Genomic DNA, 25,299 nt, shown 5'->3' with positions numbered 1-25,299 from the left:
AGTGCCAGTAATTTGGCTTGCGTTTAATGTGTGTGTGTGTGTGTGTGTGTGTATATATATATTCTGCAGTAGCTATATAGAATAAGCTACTTTTCTGGAGTAGCCTATCTGGAATAAACTACTTTTCCTTATACAGATTAAGAAGTGACAGCTGTTTTCTAGAAGTAATTTTTCATTTTTGTACACTTGGCAGTACTATAGTTATGCTCATACAGTGCCTCACTTGGTTTTTCTCATAAAGTGTCTATGTTTCTTTGCTTGTTCGTAAATCTTTATTGAAGAAAGATGTTGCTTGGTCATAATAGATAAGTCTGATATGTGGCAGAACAAGACATCTGAAGGCGGTTCTTATTAATTTGTCATTAAACAGGGATATCCAGTTATCTGGATTATCTCTGTAGTGATACCCAGCATCTGCTTGTAGAAATACTGTATCTGCAAACACAAGATATACTTTTGTTGTATTGGAGTATAAAAGCAGCTCCTTGTGAAACTATTGGTATTTGTTGTATGTACTAGAGCATAAAACATGTGGGGGATGTTACCATTTGCTGCTTTGTACTTTACTTTGTACTCTGAAGAGTGAGTTTCAATTCTCAGCTTTGCTATGAAACACACTGGGTGACCTTGGAGAAGTCATGCTCTCTGAGGCTCATGGGAAGGCAGTGGCAAGCCTCTGAACAAATCTTGCGAAGAAAACCCTGTAATAGGGTTGCCTTAGGGTCTCCTTAAACTGGAAATGACTTGAAGGCACACAGCTGCAAGAACTTTAGTCCAACCTTATTCAATGGGACATATTTCCAAACAAGAAAGCAAAAGGTAAAGGTGGGCAACTGTGGAAGGCAAGGAGGGCGCATTAGCCCCTTAGGAGAACATGGAGGGCCACGCCTCCAAAAACCCCAAACCAATACAAAACAAAACAAATAAAAAACCCAGCAGCAATGCTCCAATATGCCTCTACGGGTATGAAGGCATTTTCACCCTGTTTTGGGTTTCAAAGGAAGCCTCTGCTGGATTTATACTGGCCCAAAAGGCCTGCAGAATGAGGAGAAATGCACTCCCATGGCTCCTAGTGGACATTTTGGAGTATTTCGGCACAGAGAATGACCCCTGTGGGGCAGGAAGCATCCAAGCATAGTGTGAATGCCCTCCACATACCCTAAAGTGCATTTGGGGTATTCTGGAGGGCAAGATATATATACTGTATGTACTCATGTATAAATCTATAAATTTTAGTAAAAAAATTGACCCCAAAAACAGAGATCGACTTATCCATGGGTCAATGTTAGTACTGTACTTTAACTCTTAACTTAAATAACTCTTATTTTAAAAAAGTAACCATGCACTGGTAGAAGGCAACGTATAGTCTGCCCTGAAAGCACCGACCTTCCTCTATTCTCTCATCCATCCAGCTTTTAGGATGAGTACAAGTTTTACCCTTGATTATCTATGGGGCATATCAAAATCCATCATTTTGGCCCCAAAACCTGCCCTTGACTTATACATGAGATCGACTTATAGTTGAGTGTATACAGTGTGTGTGTGTGTTATGAAATTTTGATCCCTGGGGCTCACAAAAATAGCCATATACAGCTTGTGTGCTGCACTTGGTCTACCCCTCATCTAAGTAGATATAATGATGCAGCCTAAAAGGAATGCAGGCAGAATGGACTAAGGTTTGTACTGTATTTGCATAAAGTCTCTATTTAATTACAAATCCATTCGATTTAAGTGGTGTAACAATCAATTGTGATGTATCCTTGTTCAGGAAACTACATGAATTTCAGAATGGGAGACTTGATTGACATGGGTCTCTTTTTCATTTAGGGGGGTTCAGCCTTGCTTTAAACATAGCACCCTTGCCGAAGGACTAGCCAGTACTGTTCTGCATATTTTGTTTTAATTACTTATCCTTCCGTTTTAAGGCTATGGACAAACTGGTCCGAAGTTTCAACGAGCCGGGTATGACTCTGTTGCAGCTGCCGTCTCTGGCCTCTTGCACATTACAGGGACTGAGGTACGTTATTACAAGTGCAGGAGAATGTTTCTGTTGTAATTTTAAAAAGTTGGAGAGTTAAGAAGCAAGGTAGAATCTCGATGACTCAAAATAACATAGCAATTAGAGGAGTTTTAAAGAATTACGTATAGGATCAACAAATAGAGAGCAGTAAGATCTTGAAAAAGCAGAAAGAGAAGACTTAGAAAATATACTATCACTGTGGATGGACTATTGAAAAGAAAACAATGACGACACTATAAACTTGAAGTAAGGTTAAAAGGGTGGGAAAATAAACAAATATACCCAACAGGATCAGAGAGAGAAGTCTGGTAAGAATGGGAAGAGGAAAGTGGAGGAATGGAAGAGGGAAGAGGAAGAAAGAGTGAATGAAGGTAAAGTATGTGTGGAAGGAGAGTGTATGTAGTAAAGAAAGGAGAGCGGAGGAAGGGAGAAAATAATTAGTAGAGAGGAAGAGAGGAAGGGATTTAAGGAGAGGATGGGAAAAGTAGAAGGTCACTGTAGGAAGGAGTTCAACTCAAACAGAAGGAACAAGAAGGGATATATGGGAAGGAAAGAGGTAAAGGGGAAACAAAGCACTAAGGAAGAAGATAGGACATAATACCTAAACTTTATGGGAACAGAGAAAGACCTACTTCTCCAATATGTAAATATATATATGCATATACATCGATATATACACACCTTCCCTTCTGGGTTAGGTAACCCTCTCTGAAATCTGCTTTGTTAAACTCCTTCTTGATGTATAACTCGATACAAGGACTAGTGAGTCTGTACCGAGACACCTCTGTTATTGTTGTTGTGTGTTTTTAATTTTCAATAAACTTTAAAAAAAAAAAAAAAAAAAAAAATAAAAAGTTTACTGTTGCACATGATGAGTAAAATTACATTATTTGTTGGATAAAAAGAGTCTTGGGCCTGTTACAGACTGCCAAAATAAAGCTGCTTCAGGTCTCTTTGGAGGTATGCTATTTAAATGATGCATGGGTCTTAAGAGCCCGGAGGTCGCGCCAAAGCCACACTCCATTCCTAAGCACTGGAGTGCAGCTTTGGTGCAGCTTCCGGATTCTTAGGGTGCATGCATTATTTAAATAGCATACCTCCAAAGAGACCTGAAGCAGCTTTATTTTGGCAGTCTGTAACAGGCCTTGGTATGCTTTAAGGCCACTTGAAGTCGAAAATGTTGCATTTATTTGAAATTGGTTTCAATAAACCACTAGGCAACCTCTCCCCAACAAAAGACCTCACCAACTAACCCCAGCTCTCTCCACAAGAACACCAAACCCTCCTAACATTTAAAATAGTAAAAAATTCACAGACTTGCACAAAATAAAGCTCAGGAATAAGCCAGCTCCCTAGTAGCAGAGCTCTGGTGCCACAGCGAACTACAATCCCCAGAATCCCATAGTATTGAGCCATGGCAGTAGAAGTGGTGTCAAGTTGGATTATTTCTGCAGTGTGGATGCAGCCTTAGTGGTCTTAATCAAGGCATTGTCTCTCAGCTTCAGTTTGCAGTATGGCAAATATTTTGCAGAAGGTGTTGTAAACCTTTGATTCTCCAGATGTTTTGGACTTCAGTGCCCAGAATCCCTAACCATTGACCATCTTAGCTTGGGATTTCTCAATATCTGAAAGACTAAATGCTGGCAATCCCTGCTTTACAGGATTGTTGGAAATATTATCTTTTTTTAATACACAGGAGTGTTTTAATAATATTTCATAGTAATAGCTTCAGAAGATTTCAGTAGCTAGTCTTTTTGTTTTAATAAATATGCTTGTGAGAGATAGCATTTGTGTGCTATGGCTTGCAATTTTGGTTTGACAAACCTTTTTTTATTTTAAATGAAAGTCTGGTTTATTTATGAAAATATTTTTTCTTTCTTTGATTTTTATTCAAACTTGAAAAAATTAATAAATAAAAATTTAAAAGTGTAACACATTTATGTACAGAGTGATTAGTGGTGATGATTTATATTTTTAACTAAACTATCTGGAATTCTAAATAGTGACATATCCTCATATTTTATCTTTAAGAAAAAAAATGAACTTTTGGGCTTTTGATGGTGTAAGAAGTAATATTAAAAAATAGTAAAACAGAAGCTACTACTGTAGAATATTTGCAGCTATGATAACTAAGGCAAAACAATGTGTTTCTTCTAAATCCTAAATATCTTATCCATGTACATTGTAATCTTGCCAGGGCAGGGAACTTTCCTAAATGGCTAAAATTTGGAGGCTATTCCAAACGTATTCCAGCTTGAATTGATTCCTATTGCGTTGGATCAGACTCTTAGATAAAATATGATGATGTTGCATCTGGTAATATCATTTGGTTATCAGACTTTCCTGTGAAGCTTTGATCTCCAGCCAACACATTTGGAAACAGATTAAAGCCAAGAGCAGTAGGGCCTAAAATGCTTGAATAAGAAAAATGGTGGTATATTCAGAAAATAAATCCTGAAGAGAAAATCACTAACAGTTTCCAAGGATGTTCTGTGGTTTTTCTCCCAGGTTCTTTTAATTTGTTGCAATGTTGTTGTTATAGTATTTTATTGCATGAGCAATATTAGCTTGTAAAAATTAACTCCATGGGGTTCCTAACCAGCTTTAAATGTTCACATAGCACTATCTATTTTTAAGGATCTTGTTTTGTTGAATTATGAAGATATTCATATAACTGATGAAGGTGGCTTTGGCACCTGGCCATTTAAAAATAATTTACCTGAAACGGTCCTCCATGCTGGAAGTAATTTTGAAGGGTCCTTTGCAAAGTATCACGACTTCCCATGATGCATTGGGCTCTGCTGCCATATGTTGATTAGCGGAGAGAAGGCTGCAATGAATAAGACATTGGCATCTGAATTTGACTTCTTATATGAAGAGGTACTGGTGAGATGAAGAAATTAAGATCAGAAAAATATATGGTTCAGTCCCATATGAAGCTTTAAATATACAGTGTGCCCGTGCTATACATGGGCTGGCCGTATGCTTATGTATACGGCAAGCCTGGGAGGACAAAATGGTGCTGGCGCCATAGGCGCCCACATGGCACTGCACACAGGAGCACACCACCATAGGAAATAAAGGGATTTAACCTTATACGGTTTTTCTCACATGCGGGGGGTCTGGAATGGATCCCCCGCATATAGGAAGGTTCCACTGCATGTAACTGCATTTTCACTGCCCATCTACTCAAGAATAAGCCACATTGAAGTCAGTGGGGCTCAGTCCAAGCTATGTATGTAGAGGATTAAAGCCACAAACCTATCCATTCCTTTCTTTACCTTTCTTTGTTACCTCTTTTCACTGTGAAGATTTAAATTGTAAATTTCTTGAGACAAAGAGGGCTTATAAGAGTATATGACAAGAGACCTTATCAGCTGCAGTGTTGATACTCTATTCCCTTGTTTTGCGAAACAACACAATGGTCCCAAGTGCATTCATCCAACATTTCTGTTCTCATTTTCTTCATCTTGTTTGTTGTTGTTACACTGATGTTGTACAAATGCATAAGAACAGCTTTGCGCTAAGCCAAGAACCTTGGTGCTTGCTGGGAATGGGTGAAAATTGGTGCTAGAGTTTAAAGCCAACTGACATACAAAAATCAAACTTCTTCTTCCACGTGTCATGAAATTTGTCTCTGGACCTTTACTCCCCTTTACATCTTGCTACTCAGCATGGCAAAGTCTGAACTGAGGGACAGGGACAGTCACAAACTGGCATGTAAGGACAGGACCATTGTGGATTACTATTCACCCTGCCCACATATTCACACAACTCTGTTCAGTCCTGGACACAGCTGTGGAGAGGCAAGTCAGAATATATGAGGCACTCCCTTTTGTCATAAATGTCATGATTAAAGCCATTGTCTGTAATGATAAATATTGTAAGCAAGCAGGTAGTTCCTTTTCATTGAAACATGGCAGAGTGTTACAGATTATTCCAAATCTTATTGCAGATCACAGGTGGATCATTTTGGGTCCTTTGTGGCAGTTTTATAGGTTTTATAATGCTTGAAACTGAAAGTGGGATCTTGCTAGCTGGTTTCTAAAGAAGAATCCTTCAGAGTAGCTCGTGCAACTCTGAAGGAAAGAAAATGGTAGTGGTATGTAGCATATGATGCTGAAAAGTCAAGCCTCCTTCCCTTCTTTTCTTTTCTTTTTAGGGGGGTGAGCCAGTTAGGCCAGGAGTTGCTATGACTGACCTTGCCACAGGACTGTATGCATATGGAGCGATTATGGCTGCACTTCTTCAGCGACAGAAAACAGGGAAGGGAATGCATGTGGACTGCAATTTGCTATCATCTCAAGTAAGGACATACCTAGCTGCGTGGATAATAAGAACAAGATTCCTTTTCTTATTAATCTCTGCAGTATGGCTTGCATGGTGACTTTCTCAAGAGAAGTATTTATATGCATAATGGTTAACCGAAAGAAAATCAAACAAACTCTTCAGCCTTTGTATAAATTACATGGTAGGTTATTTTATGAGGTGTGGAATTTATTGCTCTAAGTATGAACTTTTGAGAATATTATTAGGCAATAGTCAAAGATAGGCTTAATGATTACCAGTCTTTAACAGTGTAATATTTGCCTTATTTAGACATCCCCATTTGTGGGAAAGCTTCTAAATGCTTTTGGCCGAATATAGTTGGAATATGCAATAATTTCATGCTGAATGCGGAAAGGTTAGGAGTGAAGGAAACACTGCAAGCACATGAAATTGAGGGGGTTAGATTACACAATTACAGCCCTATGATTGCGCTTCCATGGTGGTATCCCATGGAATTATGGGCTTTGTAGTTTGGTGGGCATTACAGCTCTTTGGCTGAGAATTCTAAATATTTCACCCTAAAATGCAAAACCCAGGATTCTGTACAATGGAACCATGGCAGGTAAAGTGGAACAATAGTGCTATAATTGTGAAGTGTGAGACCAAAGTTTGGGAAGAAGCTATCCCTTTCCCCATTCTTTGTATATTATTTATTCTCACGTGCTTACTCTGAGTGCCTGGATGGATCAGGTTGCTAAAGTCCTGTGCAAGTGTTCACCAGGCATAAGCCCTGAATTCAGTGGGGTTTATGTACAGGTAATTGACATATAATTGCAGCCTGAATTTCTTTAAGCTGTAAATAATGGTATTTGTAATTCCTTACTATTAAACCCTGGGGTTTGGGTACAGTCAATTATGAGATGCCTGAATGGGAAGAATTCCAGGGTTCTGGTTTCCTAGACAGGAATAAGAGGAGCAAGCAGTGGGCAACTTATTAAAACAGGAGAAAGTGAGAACAAAGATTTATCTTAAGGGAAATTGATAACAAGAAAATTATGATGAGTAAACAGTTGCAAAGATAAGTCTCTCAGTAGAATCCAATTACTGAGTTAAGGGCCTGTGAGTGTTCAAAGTCTCAGGCTTGTGAGGGCAGAAAATGGCTGTTGCTTCTTTCCTCCACAGTCTTTTCCTAGTGGTTTCTTTTCCCTTCCTTTTCAGTCCTCCTTCTGTATTATGTCTAATTGTCTGCTGTCCACTGAACCTCTATCTAATCCCATGGGAGACAACACTTCATAGTTACAGAAACAGTCCTTCCTTCCTTCCTTCCTTCCTTCCTTCCTTCCTTCCTTTCTTCCTTCCTTTCCTCTCAGCAGCTCGTCTAGGCTTTTAAATATAAGGCGAGGAATTTTCTAGCCAAACAACGTTATTAGCTATGTTTCAGTTTATGATTGCCAAAAGTAATGATTCATCTAATCTTTTGCATTTTTGTTTTAGAAAGCCTTCATTGTTTCATCTTAAATGTGAATTGTGATTTATCAACATGCAAATGCTTCCTCACTTTGAGGTCTCTGAGCAATTACATAGATACATGCTTATTTTGCTGTGCTTGCACAATCAGTTCAAAAATTTAATTATATTGGCAAAAGATATTGCGAGAAGCCCAGCACTGAGAGTGTCTGCAAATGTGTGTTGAAACTTTCATAGAAGTTTGAGTCAAGTGGTTATGTTAATATTGAAAACTTGGGGAGAGAAGTAAAGGGAATTTTGAAGGAATCCAGACAGCAGAATACTCAACAAATGGAAAAGATCATCACTCATGGGGAGAACATGTACTTTGCATGGAAATGATACCAGATTTAGTCCTTGGAATCCATTGCTAAGACTTCTGTTTAAACTCCTGAGAGTTGCTGCCGCTTGGTGTAAACCAGTGATTCCCAATCTGTGGATCGGGACCCCTTTGGGGGTCGAATGACCCTTTCACAGGGATCTCCTAAGACCATCGGAAAACACATATTTGCATGTAGCAATGAAAATAATTGTATGATTGGGGGTCACCACAACATGAGGAACTGTATTAAAGAGTCACAGCATTAGGAAGGTTGAGAACCACTCGTGTAAACAGTGCTGAGTTACATGGACTGATCATTATATCAGTATAATGCAGCTTTCTATTAATGTAGGACTTCAAATATTGCAATGTCCAAATCTGCCTTTTGATACTGGCCTTTTGGAAAACAGAGAATGGCTATGGCTGCTTTATTGTGTGTGCCAGATTTGTATGCTGAACATACACAGAGCTTCAACTTATTGATCCCATGCAATGGTACATAAAGTAGGAAAAAAGGGTTGAAATAAATGATTGAGTTGCATTTTATGACAGTTACTATATCCACGGAATTGATGCTAATCTGAGATTGTTAAATAATGTGGCTTCTTGTAAAGAAACAATAGGCTCACAGAGTTGGAAGAGACCACAAGGGCCATCCAATCCAACCCCCTTCTATGCAGGAATACACAATCAAAGTACTGTGAAATCGAAGGCGTTCACAGCCGGCATCCATAATTCTTTGTGGGGTTTTCGAGCTATGAGGCAATGTTATTCCTGATGTTTATATAACAGTATATATACCCCACTCTCTTCCATGCCAGCATTCTCTGAAGATGCCAGCCACAACTTCTGGTAAAACGTCAGGAATAAGCTCTTCTAGAACATGGCCTCATAGCCCAAAAAACCCCCACAAAAAGCAATCAAAGCACTCCCAACAGATGGCCATCCAGCCTCTAAAAACCTCCAAAGAAGGAGACTCCAACACTCTCCAAAAAGCGTATTCCACTGTTAAACAGCTCTTACTGTTAGGAAATTCTTCCCAATATTTAGGTGGAATCTTTTCCTGTAGCTTGAATCCATTGCTTTGTGTCCTAGTCTCTAGAGCTGCAGAAAACAAGCTGGCAATATCCTCAATATGACATCACTTCAAATATTTAAACATGGCTATCATGCCACCCTTTAACTGTCTCTTCTCAATACTAAACAGTTCCTTAAGCTGCTCCTCATGGAGCATAGTTTTTAGACTTTTCACCATTTTGTTTGTCCTCCTTGGATGTGCTCCTTCTTGAATTGTGGTGCCCGAACATGGACACAGTATTCAGGTGATGTCTAACCAAAGCAGAATAGAGTGGTACTGTTATTTCCCTCAATGTAGACACTATACTCCTATTGATGCAGTCTAGAATTGCATTGACTTTCTTAGGGCCAAAACAGATGGCCCAAAAACACTGGATTGAGGCTGCTGCCCTCACGTCACCCGAAGCTGGTGTTCTTTGCTGGTCTGTTTTGGCCCTTGGTTGCTGCATCATCACATTGCTGGCTCATGTTCAGCTTGTGGTCCAATACATTCTTGGATACCTTTCACATGTATTGTTATCAAGCCAAGTATCACCCATCCTATATCTGTGCATTTCATTTCTACTGCCCAAATGTAGTATCCTACATTTCTCACTATTGAAATTCATTTTGTTAGTTTTGGTCCAGGGTTCTAATCTATTAAAGTTATTTTGAATTCTGATCCTGTTCTCTGGGGTATTAGCTACCCCTCCTAATTTGGTGTTATATGCAGATTTGATAAGCATGCTCTCATTCCATCATCCAAATCATTGGTAAAGATGTTGAATAACACTGGCCCCAGAAAAGAACCTGTGGCACCTTGCTACTCACATCTCTCTAGGGTGAGAAAGGGCTATTGTTGATTACCCTTTGGGTACAGTTGGTCAACCGAATCCACCTAACTGTTGCACTGTCCAGACCACATTTTATTAGCTTTGTTGGAAGGATATGAGGAATCTTGTCAAAGGCCTTACTGAACTCAAGATACAATACATTTGCAGCATTCCCTTTATCTACCAAGCTTGTGACTGTATCAAAACAGAGATAAGATTAGTCTGGTACGAGCTGTTTCTCAGAAACCCATGTTGACTTTAGTAATCACAGCATTCCTTTCTAAGTACTTATAGACTGTCTGTTCAATGAGCTTCACTAGAATCTTCCTTGGTACTGATGTCAGGCTAACTACATGGTAATTATTTGGGTCCTCTCCCCCCCCCCCCCCCTCTTTTGAAGATAGGAAAAATATTTGCCCTCCTCCAAGATGCTAGGACCTCAAAAATTATTGACAGTGGTTGTGAGATTACTTCTGCTAGTTCTTTTAATACCCTTGGATGTACTTCATCTTGACCCGGAGATATGAATTCATTAATACTGGCCAGGTATTCCTGTATAGCCTCTTTACCTATTCTCTTCTGCATTTCCTCTACTGCATTATCTGCTCTATTTCCCTGAGGTGAGGATTGTTCTCCTTTTGAGAGAAGACTGAGGCAAAGAAGGTGTTGGGTAGTTCTGCCTTTTCTCTGTTCCCTATTAGCATTTTGCCATCTTCTCCAGGCAGTGGCTCTACCATTTCCTTGTTCTTCCTTTTGGACATTTTAAAAAAAGCCTTTTTAAAAATTGTATTTAATCGCTCTAGCAAGCCTATGCTTGCTTTGTGCTTTAGCTTTTCTGACTTTCTCCCTACATGAGCTATCTATTTGTTTGATTTATTCTTTGGTGATTTCTCCCTTTTTTCATTTCTTGTACATGTCCCTTTCGAGTCTTAGCTCAGTTGAACATTCGTTAGAATCCATCCTGGTTTCTCTAGACATCTCCCATTTTTCCTCATTGGAACTGTTTGAAATTGTGCACTCACTATCTCACTTCCAAGAAATTGCCACCCCTCATGAACCTCCTTCTCTATTGGTATTCCTGACCATGGGGTTGCTATCACTATTTTCCTAACTTTACTGTAATCAGCTTTCTTAAAGTCTAGAACTGCATGTCGGACTATCATTTTCTTAAGATAAATCTTTAGTATAGGTATGGTCTGCCAGCCTCCTACTGGCCTTAATGACTGGAGATAAGTGTTTTCCCCTCCCCTTTCTTCAGTGAGACTTTTAAAAAGAAATCTTCAGTTCATGTCAGTGGTGGCTTTTAAAAATGTGATAGTAGTGAGAGGAGGTCTTTTCAGGAAGAGGTGGTGGAGGAATGTATTGGGGAATTTCCCCCTCCCCAATGCTGTAGCCCTCCACTCTCCAAGATCCTCTTTCAATTAGGCTTTTAAACACTTCCATTTATGTCTTTAAAAGACTGAAATCAATAGTGGAAAAAGGCTGCTTCCAATGTGGGAAGAGGGGGACAGTTTGCAGTGTATAGGGGGAGAGATATCAACTTAACTACAGCACAAACATCTGATAGAGAATGTAGGCCTGTCACTCTAAGATCATCACTTTTTTCTCTTGTATGATTTTTAAATATCTTTTGTCTGAGGAAGAAGCCAGTAGAATTTCGAAAGGTTGCATGATGTATTATATGCATCACTGTTTTGTCATTTTGTTGTGTGAAAACAATGCTACTATAATATCTCCTTAATGCTTTAGACTGAATTCCTTGCCTAAGAAAACCTTGTCAAAATCATGGGGTCACCATAAGTTGACAGGCAACTTGAAGGCACATACAAACATGTACGCTAATTAGGATCAATGCCTTACCTGGAAGAAAATGAAATCATAGTTTTTCTCAAAGAAAGTAGAACTTGTGTAATGGATAATGGAGTTCAGGACTTACCAACATTTCAGTCTCTTCTCATGAACTTATAAGATAAAATTCCTTTGAACTTCCAGTTATCTGACTTTTGACTGTCAGCTATGGTCCTCCTTGCATTGGCATCTAAATAGTATTCTTTAGCTGACAGTAAGTAAAATGGAAGTGGTTTTTGGACTTGTTTACAGTGATGAATATGATCTATGTTTCCTGTTGTGGCTTGAAAATATCTCTTGAAGTTTTTAATATTCCTGCATTTAATTACAACCAGTTAAGGAAAAAACAACAACAAAAGAGACCCAAAGTGATTTAAAATTCTGCCTCATGAAGCAAGAAATTCTACACTTCAATAGAATTCAACATTTTATTTCAACTTCTGCAGACAAAAATAAATAAATCTTGCTTTGATTTGGAGAGTGGCAGGTTTAACCATTAGGTGACCATTCACACCCCCACCAAGTAGTTTGAACTGCTTGAGAAACAGAAGACTTTCAAAAGAAGTATGCAATTCATACACAAGAAGTATGTAGAATGTTGTTTAAAAAGGTAAAAAAATGTCAGTGTCCCTGGGACATAAGCTTTGTTTGGTCTAAGTATGTACACTTTTGCCTGTGATCTGCACTGTTTTTATTACATGATTACTAGTAAACTTCTTCTCTGCTTCTAATTATGAAATACAACATTTCTGTGGGTAAAAATGTCCACCATATAATTCTAACTGTATAATAATGCTGAGAAATTCTAACAATTTATTGTGCCCTGTCTAGGCAACTAGTTAAAGATATTTTAAATAATTTTCAGTTTGTACTGCAAGTGATTAGCCAGTTGCTGCAGTGTAAATAAATGTAGATGTTCTAGAATAGCCAATAATGCATTCTGGCCTATCAGCCAAGCAAAATGTATTACTTTGGTGCAGCTGACTTAGGTTGGAGCTAGACATTAAAAAGGACCCAGATCAACAGAATTACCTACAGACTTTCTGTAGAAGATATTAATAGAATTATGTTAATCTATTTGACTTCATTGTCTCTTTTCCAATTTAGAGGGTTATTCCCAGCCATTTGTTCTGCTTTCCTTTCAGCTATGCCTTTCTTTCTGTTGTTTAACAGAATCCTGTGACACATCTATGAATGCATGCATCCACATTTCCCGGTCGGTGCATGTATATGATTACATATATATCCACATCCACAACCCTTTGTAATAGAGCCGTTCTTTATCATATGAATATTCATTTCTTCTTTTTACTCTGCAGCCTATCAGTCTACTTTCCAGGTCTCCTGATTCTCTCACTTCTGTTACCTCACCATTCTTTTTCCCTTTGGGGGAAAATTACTGGTATCACTATCACCTGTTTTGGCTACAAAGGAGGAGAAATCTCAAATGTTTCTGAAGAAGAGAGAATTTCAACCAGCACAGCTATAATGTCACTCCATAATGAAAAAAGGTTTTGCAGAAATATCCTCTAAGCAGCTTGGTAAATGAATTGCAGTTTTCACTAGGAATTAAATTTTGTAGGTACAAACCGAACAAAGCCAGGCCATGACACTTTTAAGAATTTGCCATCAAAGTCCAAGTGGTAGAAATGGAAAAACTGTAAGCGTTGACAAATAAAACAGTCCCTCATTTAAGAAGAAACAAAGTTCTCTGCTAGATCGCTTGCCCTTGCTATTATTCCTGCTCCACTGAAAGGGAACACATGGCTTGCTGCGGTTCTTCCAGTGAGTCCCAGTCTCAAAGAGATTTGAACATAAGTCCATCATTTTCTCTACCTGAGTTTATGGCTCTTAATAATCATAAATAAATAGACATTTTTTTATCCCTGCATGAGAGATTTTGGTGTTTGTTAATCAGAATATGGGCATGATACCATTTTCTCTGTTCAGTTACCAAGACTGTTTTAGTCTAATCAAGAAAAATGCAGAAGTAGATTTATGTTCAATATTCATTCCCAGCCAGAAAAAAGGAGACACAAAAGACTGCAACAACGAAAGGATCATAGCATTAATATCCCACAGAAGCAAAATTATGATTAAAATTCTGAAACATTGACTCCAATCATATATGGAGAGAGAAATCCCAGAGGCACAAATGCAGTGCAGGAAAGGCAGGGGCACTAGGGACCATATTGCAAACCTACGATAGCTAATGGAGGGCACCAAGAAATTCCAAAAGAAAACCATCATGTGGTTTATAGATGATAGCAAAACCTTTGATTATTATTATTATTATTATTATTATTATTATTATTATGCTTTATTTATAAAGCACTGTAAATTTACACAGCGCTGTACATACAATCTTTTTAATTGGACGGTTCCCTGCCCAAAAAGCTATGGAACGCTCTTAAAGACATGGGAGTGCCACTACGCTTGATGATCCTGATGAGAAATCTGCACTTAGAACAAGTGGCAGAGTATGGAGAAACAGAATGGTTTTCAGTTGGCAAATGGGTCAAGCAAGGCTACATATTATCACCCTATTTGTTCAACTTGTATACAGAAAATATCATATAAAGAGCAGATTCAGACTTAGAAGAAGGAGAAGTTGAGATAGGAGGAGGAAACATCAATAGTCTAAGATATGCAGATGACACTATACTACTAGCTGAAAACATCATGGACTTGGAACAATTACTAAGGAACGTAAAGGATGAAAGTGTAAAGGCAGGTTTACTGCTGAACTTAAAGAAGACAAAAGTAATGACCACAGAGGATCTACATAAATTCAATTTAGACAATGAAGATATCAAAATAGTTAAAGATTTCCCATATCTTGGATCAAACATTGATCAGAAAGGAAGTGCAGTCAAGAAGTAAGAAGACTAGGAATGGGAAGGGCATTCATGAAAGAACTAGACAGGACCGTAAAGAGTAAAGACTGAGCACTAAAGTCAGAATTGTCCAAGCCGTTGTATTTCCAATGACCATGCATGGATGTGAGAGCTGGACAGTGAAGAAAGTGGGTAAAAATAAAATCAACTCTTTTGAGCTGTGGTGTTGGGGAAGAGTGCTCAGAAATCTGTGGACAGCCAAAAAGACAAACAGATGGATCCTTGAACTGATCAAGCCTGAACTCTCCCTAGAAGCCATGAAGACTGAATTGAGGCTGTCATACTTTGACCACATCATGAGACGGCATGACACATTAGACTCTAATAACAGTTTGACCACATCATGAGACGGCATGACACATTAGACTCTAATAACAGTAGAAGATAGCAGAGGAAGAGAGGAAGACCACATACCAGATGTTTAGACTCAATTAGGGAGGCCATAGGCCTGAATCTACAAGACCTAAGCAGTGCAGTGAAGGATACAGGGGGCTTGGAGATATTCTATCCACAGGGTCACCATGCGTTGAGTTGATTTGAGGGAAGCTAAACACAACAAGAATTACAGATGCATATGTCAAGTTCTGTGGTGTTGTCAATGAAGTAGCAAGGGGTCCCTTTACCCCAATCAGAAATATCTTTTCAGCTGAAGAATATTTTGGCAAATAATTTGTTTAGAAATGCAAAATCAACATGAATTTGAAAATATTTTTGGTCTTCTGTTCCTGATAATGTGGAGATTTTTGAGTAGATGGATGTAACTGGAGATGGAAACGCGCATATATTTTTGACTTGGTATGCATAGTAGAGGAATACTAATGCAGTGATCTTCCAAATCAAACAGAATTTTAAATTACACATTCTTTGAGTTCTGCTGTCTTCTGACATCTGAATGTCTGAACATACATTTGTAGTGAAGGTATCACAAAGTCTTCAAAGGAATATGAAATAGGTGGGTGAACAGTGGGTGTTCATCTGTCCTACAAAGATGTAAAGCCCTTTAAAAACATGTTCTATTTCAAACGTTCTACTCACCTCCACAGATTTGTTTTGTATGTTACCTCACAGCTCAGTAGGACATAGGTACTTAATAATAGGCAACTTTCAAGTGTCTTTTTAGCCTTAAAACCACTTTATTGTTCATTCAGCTAATACAATGTAGGACTGTCTCACTGCCTTGTAGTTTCTTGATCTCTCTGTCATGTGAAGCAAGAGTTCGTAGTACTGTAGACTGTGGTATAGATAGCTGAAAGCAGGAATGCCTTTAGAAGTGCTTTTGAAATATTTCCTTTAAACAGCATTCTTTGGAGGTACTGCCTTTTCTCAGCTATTAAAGACATTCTCGGATTAATGGAAATAAAGCAAAAATCCTTGCACTGTCGCACCTGTGTGCTGTAGAAATGTTAGTCACATTTTAAAAGAGGTTACACATAAAGTTTGAATATAATAAATGTTTATTGCTACTATTTTTTACTTCTTGTTTGTATTCCCCCTGTAAATACAAATGCACACTTCTCTGTGCTGCCCAGTGCTATCTATATATTTGTTTTAGACTGAAGTTATAAAAGTCCACTGGGAGCTGGGGCAGGAATACAAGTATGAGATGAGAGAGGTGTATAAAATTAAAATTGTGCTTGAGGTTTGAGAGATATATAAAATAAAATTATGTGTGGAGTGCAGAGAGTGGAAAAGAATGTTTTCTCTCATAGTACTAGAATCCTGGTTTTCATAATCCTAGAAGTTTGATACTAGAATTACACTTGCCGCTACATATCCGCTAGGATTAAGGGCACAAGACCCCCGTGAATGTGGAAAAACCGCAGATAACAAAAACACCATGTTTTTAGCTGAGAGGACACCTCTCTAGGAATCTCTAGGCCCTCCAGTGAAACTTTGTGGTCAATGTCCAACAGACACTGGCCATAGAACTGCACTGGAGGTCATGGAGGAGCTACAAATGCTTAGTAGAGTATACTCTCTAGGAATCTCTAGGTCTTTCAGAGCAACTTTTACTTAAAGTTGACCATAGAGTTGCACTGGAGGACCTAGAGATTCCTAGAGAGAACATGTTAATCAAATCCGTGAATAATCAAATTCGCAAATATCAAAGCTGCAAATATGGAGGGATGCGTGTACTAGAATGTGAGAAGCAAACAGCAAATACACATATTGACAGAGCTGTCATTCTCTTCCATACATTTCCTGCCTTTCTATGGCAGTTTGAGAGAGCAATTTGTTTGCTTGATGGGACCAGGTTGTGTCCCCTCCAACCTTGCAATTCACTGTTTACCATTCTAGAATACTCCATGGCAAAAACTGATCAGGCCAGAATATGATACTGGTGTGTGACAAGGGTGGCAGTGGTGGCTTGCCACTGTACAACACTAAAAATGAATTAGAGAACAATAAAGATTATTGTTTACACACTAAAATATATTGAAATTTTGAATATATAATTATCTTCTGAACATATGGGAAAATCTGTAATATACATGATGCCGTTGTTTATGAAAACTTGCACTGTAAACATTTCTTCCTTTGACTGGCTGGGAAGAAACAAAATTTGGGGGTAAAATAATGTAAGAGGAACACAGGAAGATGCAGCTTGCCCATTATCTGCCTTCTCAGCTTCCTTTTATTATGCATACATATTTGGGAGGCTGAATGTATATTAGTTCAGTTCTGTCAGCTGGGTTAAAGTATGATGCTTTTTGTGTGTTTTCTAAAAGCATCTTGAAAAACTATTTGCTCCTTGCTATCTGAACCTTCCTCTGGCACTTAATAGTTTGTCTCCCTAACTGTCTGATTTTTAGTTTTAGCTGAGTAGCATGTTAATCACTGTATTGTGGAATTTCAATTTTTCTCGATATTGGTAGATATATAAAACTCAACATGTGACGTGGTCATCTTTTGTGGTATGAACAAAAAAGGAATAAAAGTGTATGTGTGTACTCATAAATCAAATGAGAAAGGTAAATGGCAAATGTAGACAAACATAAAGATATATGCGTACAGCAGGTAGATCTGTCTGTGCAAATGAATGAATGAATACTGAAATTGTATCTTTTGGAACATCTGCTTTAATGTCTAAAGGCCACCCTTGTCGGTTTTGTTTCTTAAAATGGAAACAAAACATGGCCTCTAGACTTTAAAGAAAACACTGTAACCTACAGACTAAATAATGTTTGGTAATAAGATGTATTATTTTGTCTTCCTTCCCGAGGGAGTTTTGCAAAGCATTTGGAAGCACTGATGAGTGTCAGTGTTGTCGGTTTGTTTTTTCGACAATGGCAAGAGGAAGTTGCTAACACTGGATTTGGTAATCTAAACACAGGGAAACTATTTTTTAAAGAACAGCAAATGTTGCTTCCACAAATAACGGTTTTCTTATAAACTACACATGAAAGGCACAGAAACAATAAGAAACGAAAGAATTGTAACGAAAACAATGGCATTTTAAAATATCGTTTTGAACTCAGGAAGTCCTTTTATATGATAATCGGTTTTCGAGGGATTTTCTGCATTTCTTTTGAAGAAACACTGTGTTGAAAAATATGCTGGTATAATTTAGGTTTTCCTCTCAGTTTGTATGAAGTCTTTGTGGGTGTATAAGTGTGCACCAGGTCTGTTTTGGTAAATGAAGAATGAGTTTCCAGGACGTTCCTGTGGTGTTGTGCAGTACAGGTAATTTTAGTTACAAAGGACAAGCTATAGTTTTTTGTGGGTTTTTTGGGGCTATGTGGCCATGTTCTAGAAGAGTTTATTTCTGATGTTTCACCAGCATCTGTGGCTGGCATCTTCAGAGAATGCTGTCCTGGAAGAGAGTGGGTATATATATACTGTGTGACCTTGGGATGCCGGGCATGAAAGCCTTCGACTTCACAAAGGACAAACTGTCTTTTAAGTGCACATCTACCATTGTCAGTCTTGTTTGCAAATAAGCTTTCATGGATCCAACCCAGTTTTAGGACCCTTGATTTAGAGCAGGGTTGTGGAAAATATGGTGCAAGTAAGAAAGTATTTGAAGGTAAGAATATGTGAATAGATGGTGAGTGAAGGGAATCTGAAATTTGATAAGGTCAGGGAAGATAGAGAAATAAGAAAATAATAAGAAAGAATGAGATATAAGAAAGAAGAAGAAGGGGAAAGAAGGAAAAGAAAATTAAGGAATGTTAAGGAAGTTAAGGGAAGCAAAGGTGGGAAGAATTATGGATCAAAAGAGAGGGGGAAAGGAGGGTTCGAAGTAGAGGGCTTTAGAAACAATAGCTGAAGGCCATCAATGTCAAATATTTTAAACAACAAGCTACAATTGTAAAATAATATAGACAGTGCTATGTATGTTCGAAAATATATATTTGTGTTTGTGTAAAGTTGCGATCGTATGATTAGGATAATACATGATGTATGATTTTTTTTAAAAAAGATTTTAAAATGTCTAATAAAAATTATTTTTCAAAAAGAAAAGATGGTGCATGGGCTGCATGCAGTGGCAATCCTCTTTTGCGGCCACCAAACCCCAAAGCTCCCAGACCAATTCACTTCTAAGGAGAAGGTGCCTGAAAATTGGTGGGATGAAGACCTCAGACAAACTCCAAAGTGGTTTTTCTAGTTTATCCCACCATTCCCCAGCCAATGGTTGAAAATAAGACGATGATGAAACCAAAATCACACTTCCGTCTCTGTGTAGCAGAATGATGGAGAATGGTCTTCAGACATAGGCAGAGTTTATTTCCAGGCCTAGGCCTGAGCTAAGAGTTGGACAGCGCTTGGAGAGGCAGAGGAATAGCTGCATGGGAGCTGGAAGAAGAAGCAACAGGGAGTCTAGAAGAAAAATAGTCACCCCTGTTAGGGATCCAGACTGAGCCAAGATGTTGCCAAAGAAAAGAGTAAAGCTTGACATAGAACCATTTGTAGTAAGACAACAATGTGTAACAGGAACAAGTAGGAGCTATATTAGAGCCACATCAGCCAGAATTTATGAAAATGTTTGAGTGATAGTGTTTTTTGAATATGTGATCTAGTTTTCCATTCGTGGTCACCACCTATCTTTGGTTCCTCAATTTAGTAATTAGTAGCAGTTTATGTTTTTTTTATTTGTAGTCTAAATGCAACTTTGAATAAAGATACTATTTAGTAAAGGAATCAGACTTACATATATGTCAGGTGATAACATTTCTGCCTTTTCATATCTTTGCAGGTTGCCTGCCTTACCTATATAGCAAGCAATTTCCTAAACTGCAAAACAGAAACCAAACGATGGGGCACTGCACATGCAAGTATTGTTCCTTACCAGGTAAGATACTGGGAAAGCATGTGTGTTTTTCTGATTTTATGGTTTATGATGGCTTTGAAATTGGGAAATGCCTTTTGTTTCTATAGTTTCTACTATTTTCTGAACTCTTCTAGGTATATGGTTAGTTTTGTTCATTTTCACCATACAGTTTCTACTATTTTCTGAACTCTTCTAGGTATATGGTTAGTTTTGTTCATTTTCGGCATACAGTACTACCATATATGTTACATATGTATTCATCCCTGACAGCATTAGTAATCAATTACTGTCTGGAACTGGTGTTTTATGCTGAAATGCTTCTCATTTATAAAATGGTTGTGATTATTTAAGAATGTATAAACTGGATTCATGCCTGATAGTTGCCATTATTGTTTGGGAGAGCTGTAAGTATTTGCATCACACCACCTACAAACAGGGTCTTTTGAAGTATGTATTCATCACCAACAAGTTAGTAACAAAAATTAGATTTGAATGGATCAGAGTTTTAGTTCTCGTGGGATAACTTTACTATTGTTTTGTGCTTGAGCTGAACAACTAAACCTCATTTTAGTGAACAAGGTGTGCATTCCACAGCACTTAAAAAAAACACTGAGTTAGTTTTATTGTAAAATATGGAGGAAGGTCTTGGGGGTATTCTAAGTTGTTTAAAATAGTAACTAAGCTTCTTGTCTTGCTGAGATGTTGTTTTCATCAAGAGCACCCATGATCATAAAATGTGTTGAAACTGTTTAAAAGTTCCAAACTCTTTGTATTAGTAGCTAAGCTCAGTCCTGCCCTTAGGCAAAGTAAGGTAGCATTTATCATTTAACATTTACATTTCTAATTTCTTCATACTGAACCATGGAGTCTCTAAGTAGTTTAAAACATGTAAGTTGATTGCCCCAACAAGCTGGGTACTCATTTTAGTAACCTATGATAGGATGCAAGGGTGCCTCAACTTTGGAGTCCTGGGATCGAATTCACAACCTTGTGGCTGCAATACTGGTTGCAATACTGACATTTAACCACTGTGCCATCAGAGCTTCATTAAGGTAGTCATCTTAAGCAATAGAATATGGAGGTGGCGGCAGTGTTAAAAGTAAAGAATACGCTGGAAGTGCCTTTGGGTAGCCCATAGATAATCTGGATATATTCTTGCAAAGAGGTTTTTTTTTTTAAAGCAGAAGTATAAAAATTGTTCACCAGTTCTCACTAATTCTTTTAAATTAATCCTAAAGAAGAATGTGTCTTACAGCAAATGGAAATGCCAAAGTATAAGGAAAGTACTGCAGAAGAATGTCCTGGCTTCAGAAGAACATAAAACAGATGCAACCAGGAAATGTTTGTGTAAAACTAGGATGGGCACACATGGAATACTGTAGCTCAATGAGCCTATTAGTTTCAAGCAGTGCAGACTGTCAGACAGGTAGGACTATATTGGTACAAAAATGAAAAGAAAGTTGGGGGGGATTGCAGATGCTTACTTTCTCTTGCTAAGGGTGACCCTTAGCTCATGAGAAAATAAAATTGGAAATCCATAGTTGGACTCTACCTTTATTAGGATTAGTCAAAAAGTCACAAAAAGTATGTGAGTTTTTGAATTCTCTAGAACTCTTTATTAGTCTAGATTGTACTCCCCCCCAACCCCCCCCCCCCCAATACCAGGGGATGGGAGAAACAGTAGTCTGACTGTGAGATAATTCCTTTTTTTGCTGGCCTTGTGATTTTGATTTTAGACTTGAAAATGGAATGAATTAGTCACTGCTTAGTGCGGTGGGTACCAGGTTGCATGTAAGATTCTGGGAAAATAAGCAGTGGCTGATCTCCATTTTTGAAAATCCAAATGTTGGCTGTTACTATGGATGGATGGGTCAGTCTATTTTGGGTCCATGTTACTTGCCTGTGTTTGTGTCTGTCCCATTCCATATTTGCTGCATTAAAAAAATAAGCATAAAAAGTTGGGCACTGCTAAATGTAATTTCTCCCAGAGTCTGTAGTTCCAAATGCATTTTATTCAAAATCATACATACTCCAATGCATTTTTGACATTACAAAATTCAGAGAAATGTGAAATCCTGAAGGACGGCTATGTCAATTCATTAGTTTGGAAGATGTGGATCAGGTCGGTTCACAGTGGAATGCACATAGGTAAAATTGCTGAAATTCTGCCCATAGTAGAGCTTCAGGGCATTCTTTTACCAAATTAATAAGTTGAAGTTCATTGACTTTGTGACCAAAAAAAGCATGAAGCTAGTCTTCTGGAATACAAATGCAAGAATGTTTAAGTTATAATCCCCAAAGATAGGATACACTAGGCTTTTGTTTCCTGAAATGTGATATAAAGACTAAAAATATATTCTTCTACTGAGTCATTTGTTTTTGAACTTTTTGCAATGGTTAAATATAGTGTGAAATAACGTTAATAAAATTATGTGAATCAGACCTTTGATGAGTTGGTTTTGAATCTTAAAAATTCAGAAGAAATTTTTAGTTGTTGTTTTTTACTTTTGACTAAAATTTGGTGTGAACTTGTGTTCAGAAAAGCTTTAAATTACAATTATGGAAAGCAGTGAATTTTGCTATGGTACTCTAAGAATGTCAGAATGTTATTAAATCATGGAGGATTAAGTAACCTTTGGGAATCTCTTTTAAACAGATGTTGAGTTTTAAAGAAGTCAATAATTTCAACATCTGGGGCTTTTGCATGACACAATTCTGAACGGAATCATTCAAAAAGTGACCACTACAGTCATTTATTTGTTTACTGTTTAAAATGTGCTTGTAATCAGCAAACGTGTTTCTCCTAATTATACTTAATCTTGTTGGATGCATTCAGTTTTATATGTGAAATGAATCAAGTTCCACTCAACTGGAAAAGTTTATTGGAACACCATGTGAGCTGGATCCTGCAAAATGGTGCATTTAGTTTCTGACCAAGATTTACAGTTTGGTTCTATATGTGTCTACTCAGAGGTAAGCCCCATTGAGATCAGTGGGACTTACTTCCAAATAAGTGTGTCTAGCCAGAATAGGCCCTCATGAAAGTCAGAGTATTGCACTTACTCCATTTTTCATACTGACCTTAGAAGTGAGCAACTTGTGGAGGTGGCAGATACATTGGGTGGTGCAGTGGGATGCTTGTGTGGACAGCTCCTGAGGCATGGGAATGGTAACAGGGACAGGTCAAGGCAGCTGTGGGGCCAGGATAATCCAGGCCTTGCCCAGAGTATCCAGGGCAGTGCAGACAAGGCCAGATAGTCTCACTGTCCTTCAAGTCTCCCTGTCCTCATTTGCTCTGTTCAGGTTCTGCAGGCTCAGGGCCATGTTTTCCCTGATTGAGTCTATCCATCTGGTGTGTGATCTACTTTTCTTTCTCCTGCCCTTACATTTCCTGCCTTCTCATAATGTATCTGAAGTATGACAGCCTCGCTTTAGTCATCTTGGCTTCCAAGGAGAGTTCAGGCTTGATCTTTTTAGAATCCATTTGTTTGTCTTTTTGGCTGTCCATGATATCCTTAACATTCTTCTCCAGCACCACCTCTCAGATGAATTGATTTTCTTTCTGTTGATTTTCTTTACTGTCCAGCTTTCACATCTGTACACAGAGGTGGGAAATACGATGGCTTGGAAGACCCTAACTTTGGTGTTCAGCATTAGATCTTTGCGCTTTAGTATCTTGTCTAGTTCTTTCCTAGCTGCCCTTCGCAAGCCTAATCTTCTTCTGATTTCTTGACTGCAATCCCCATGCTGATCAATGCTGTAGATGAATGCAATCCTGTATTCCTCTATTATTCCCCCATCATGCTAGCAGTGAGATTGTTCTCCTTGTAGAGCCATTTACAAGGTATTTTTTTAAACCCACCTAGAGTTTAAAGTCATGAGAGGATCCGTGTCTTGGTATGGAAATACAGAAGTGTTGTTTTCACACACAATAATGTTAGAGATGTCTTTGACTTTGGTTGCTATCTTGGTTTCCCTTTTTAAATCTCCCCTCCAACTCTGATTTCCACTGTTTGACTTACTTTGACCACAGGTAAGTAGTGGTATACCTCAGTTAATTAAGTCTATGTGTTCCTGGCTTTACTACTTTAACTGAAAATTTGGTTCCAGAGGGAGGAATGACATGGAAAGAACAGAGATAGTTTTCTGCACCAGATAAAATAGTCAAATATGTTTAACCAAACCATAGAATCATAGAGTTGGAAGAGACCGCAAAAGCCATCCAGTCCAAAACCCTGCCATGCAGGAAATCACAATCAAAGCATCCCTGACAGATGGCCATCCATCCTCTGTTTAAAGACCTCCAAGGAAGGAGACTCCACTACACTCCGAGGGAGTTTGTTCCACTGTCGAACAGCCCTTACTGTCAGGAAGTTCTTCCTAATGTTGAGGTGGAATCTCTTTTCCTGTAGCTTGCATCCATTGTTCCTGGTCCTGTTCTCTGGAGCAACAGAAAACAAGCTTGTTCCCTCCTCAGTATGACATCCCTTCAAATATTTAAACAGGGCTATCATATCACCTCTTAACCTCTTCTCGAAATTGACAATATCATTTTAAGGAGGGGAAAAAAAGGAAATGTGATGACACCTTTAAAGAGTAACTTGTTTTCACTCCAGCAAAAATCATGGTTAGAAACCCACTTTTTTGGATGCAGTACAGAGTGATAATAAATACTCTGATATAAAGCACAGTGTAATTTGATACAGGTCTTTCAGATCTTTATAGTGGTCAGTTAGTGTTGATGTGTGAAGGCATCAATACTAACTGACTACTATAAAGATCTGAAAGACCTGTATCACATTACACAGCCCTTTGAAAATGTAGGGCAATGATCATGATTTCCATTTTTCTGGATCCTGTTACCATCCATCCCACTCCCACAACTGTGTAAATATGCTTTGTAACTGAGCATTTATTGCCTACTTTTGTCTTCCTTTTTATGTTGAAAGAGACTAACATGGCTACTTCTTTGAAAACTTTCTCATTTTAGATTGTCACGAAGCAATTGTTAAAGTACTTAAATTGTCATGAAGCAATCTGCCCACTAGATGTCATTCATGTAATCTGGTAAAGCTACATCATGCATTTCTGGACTGAGTTTTGTTTTTTTAATCAGGACAATGTCAAAATTACCAGATTTTTTTTATTTTTGGTTTACAGTATATATACATGTTGGGAATATGAAATGTTATTGTCATTAAATGTAGGTTAATCTACTGTTGACTTCTGAATCTCAACACTAGAATTTTGCAAAATTCAATCATCTCCCAGAAGAA

The 25,299-nt window shown here is 38.1% G+C and overlaps 1 protein-coding gene across 2 annotated transcripts in view; it reads left to right on the top strand.

The window, feature by feature from the left end:
• SUGCT (succinyl-CoA:glutarate-CoA transferase) overlaps positions 1 to 25,299 on the top strand; it is a 374,021-nt gene that overhangs the window by 32,703 nt on the left and 316,019 nt on the right. For both annotated transcript variants that reach the window (XM_089532567.1, XM_089532566.1), the window contains exons 7-9: positions 1,926 to 2,017; positions 6,183 to 6,326; positions 19,949 to 20,044. In XM_089532567.1, coding sequence (XP_089388693.1) covers positions 1,926 to 2,017; positions 6,183 to 6,326; positions 19,949 to 20,044 — 332 coding nt within the window. The remainder of the gene's footprint in view (positions 1 to 1,925; positions 2,018 to 6,182; positions 6,327 to 19,948; positions 20,045 to 25,299) is intronic.

The sequence above is a fragment of the Sceloporus occidentalis genome, unplaced genomic scaffold, assembly GCF_023333645.1.
Source record: "Sceloporus occidentalis isolate IW3139 unplaced genomic scaffold, rSceOcc1.0.p SCAF_7, whole genome shotgun sequence".
Classification (NCBI taxonomy): Eukaryota; Metazoa; Chordata; class Lepidosauria; order Squamata; family Phrynosomatidae; genus Sceloporus; species Sceloporus occidentalis.
This window is presented reverse-complemented; position numbering and strand designations above follow the sequence as displayed.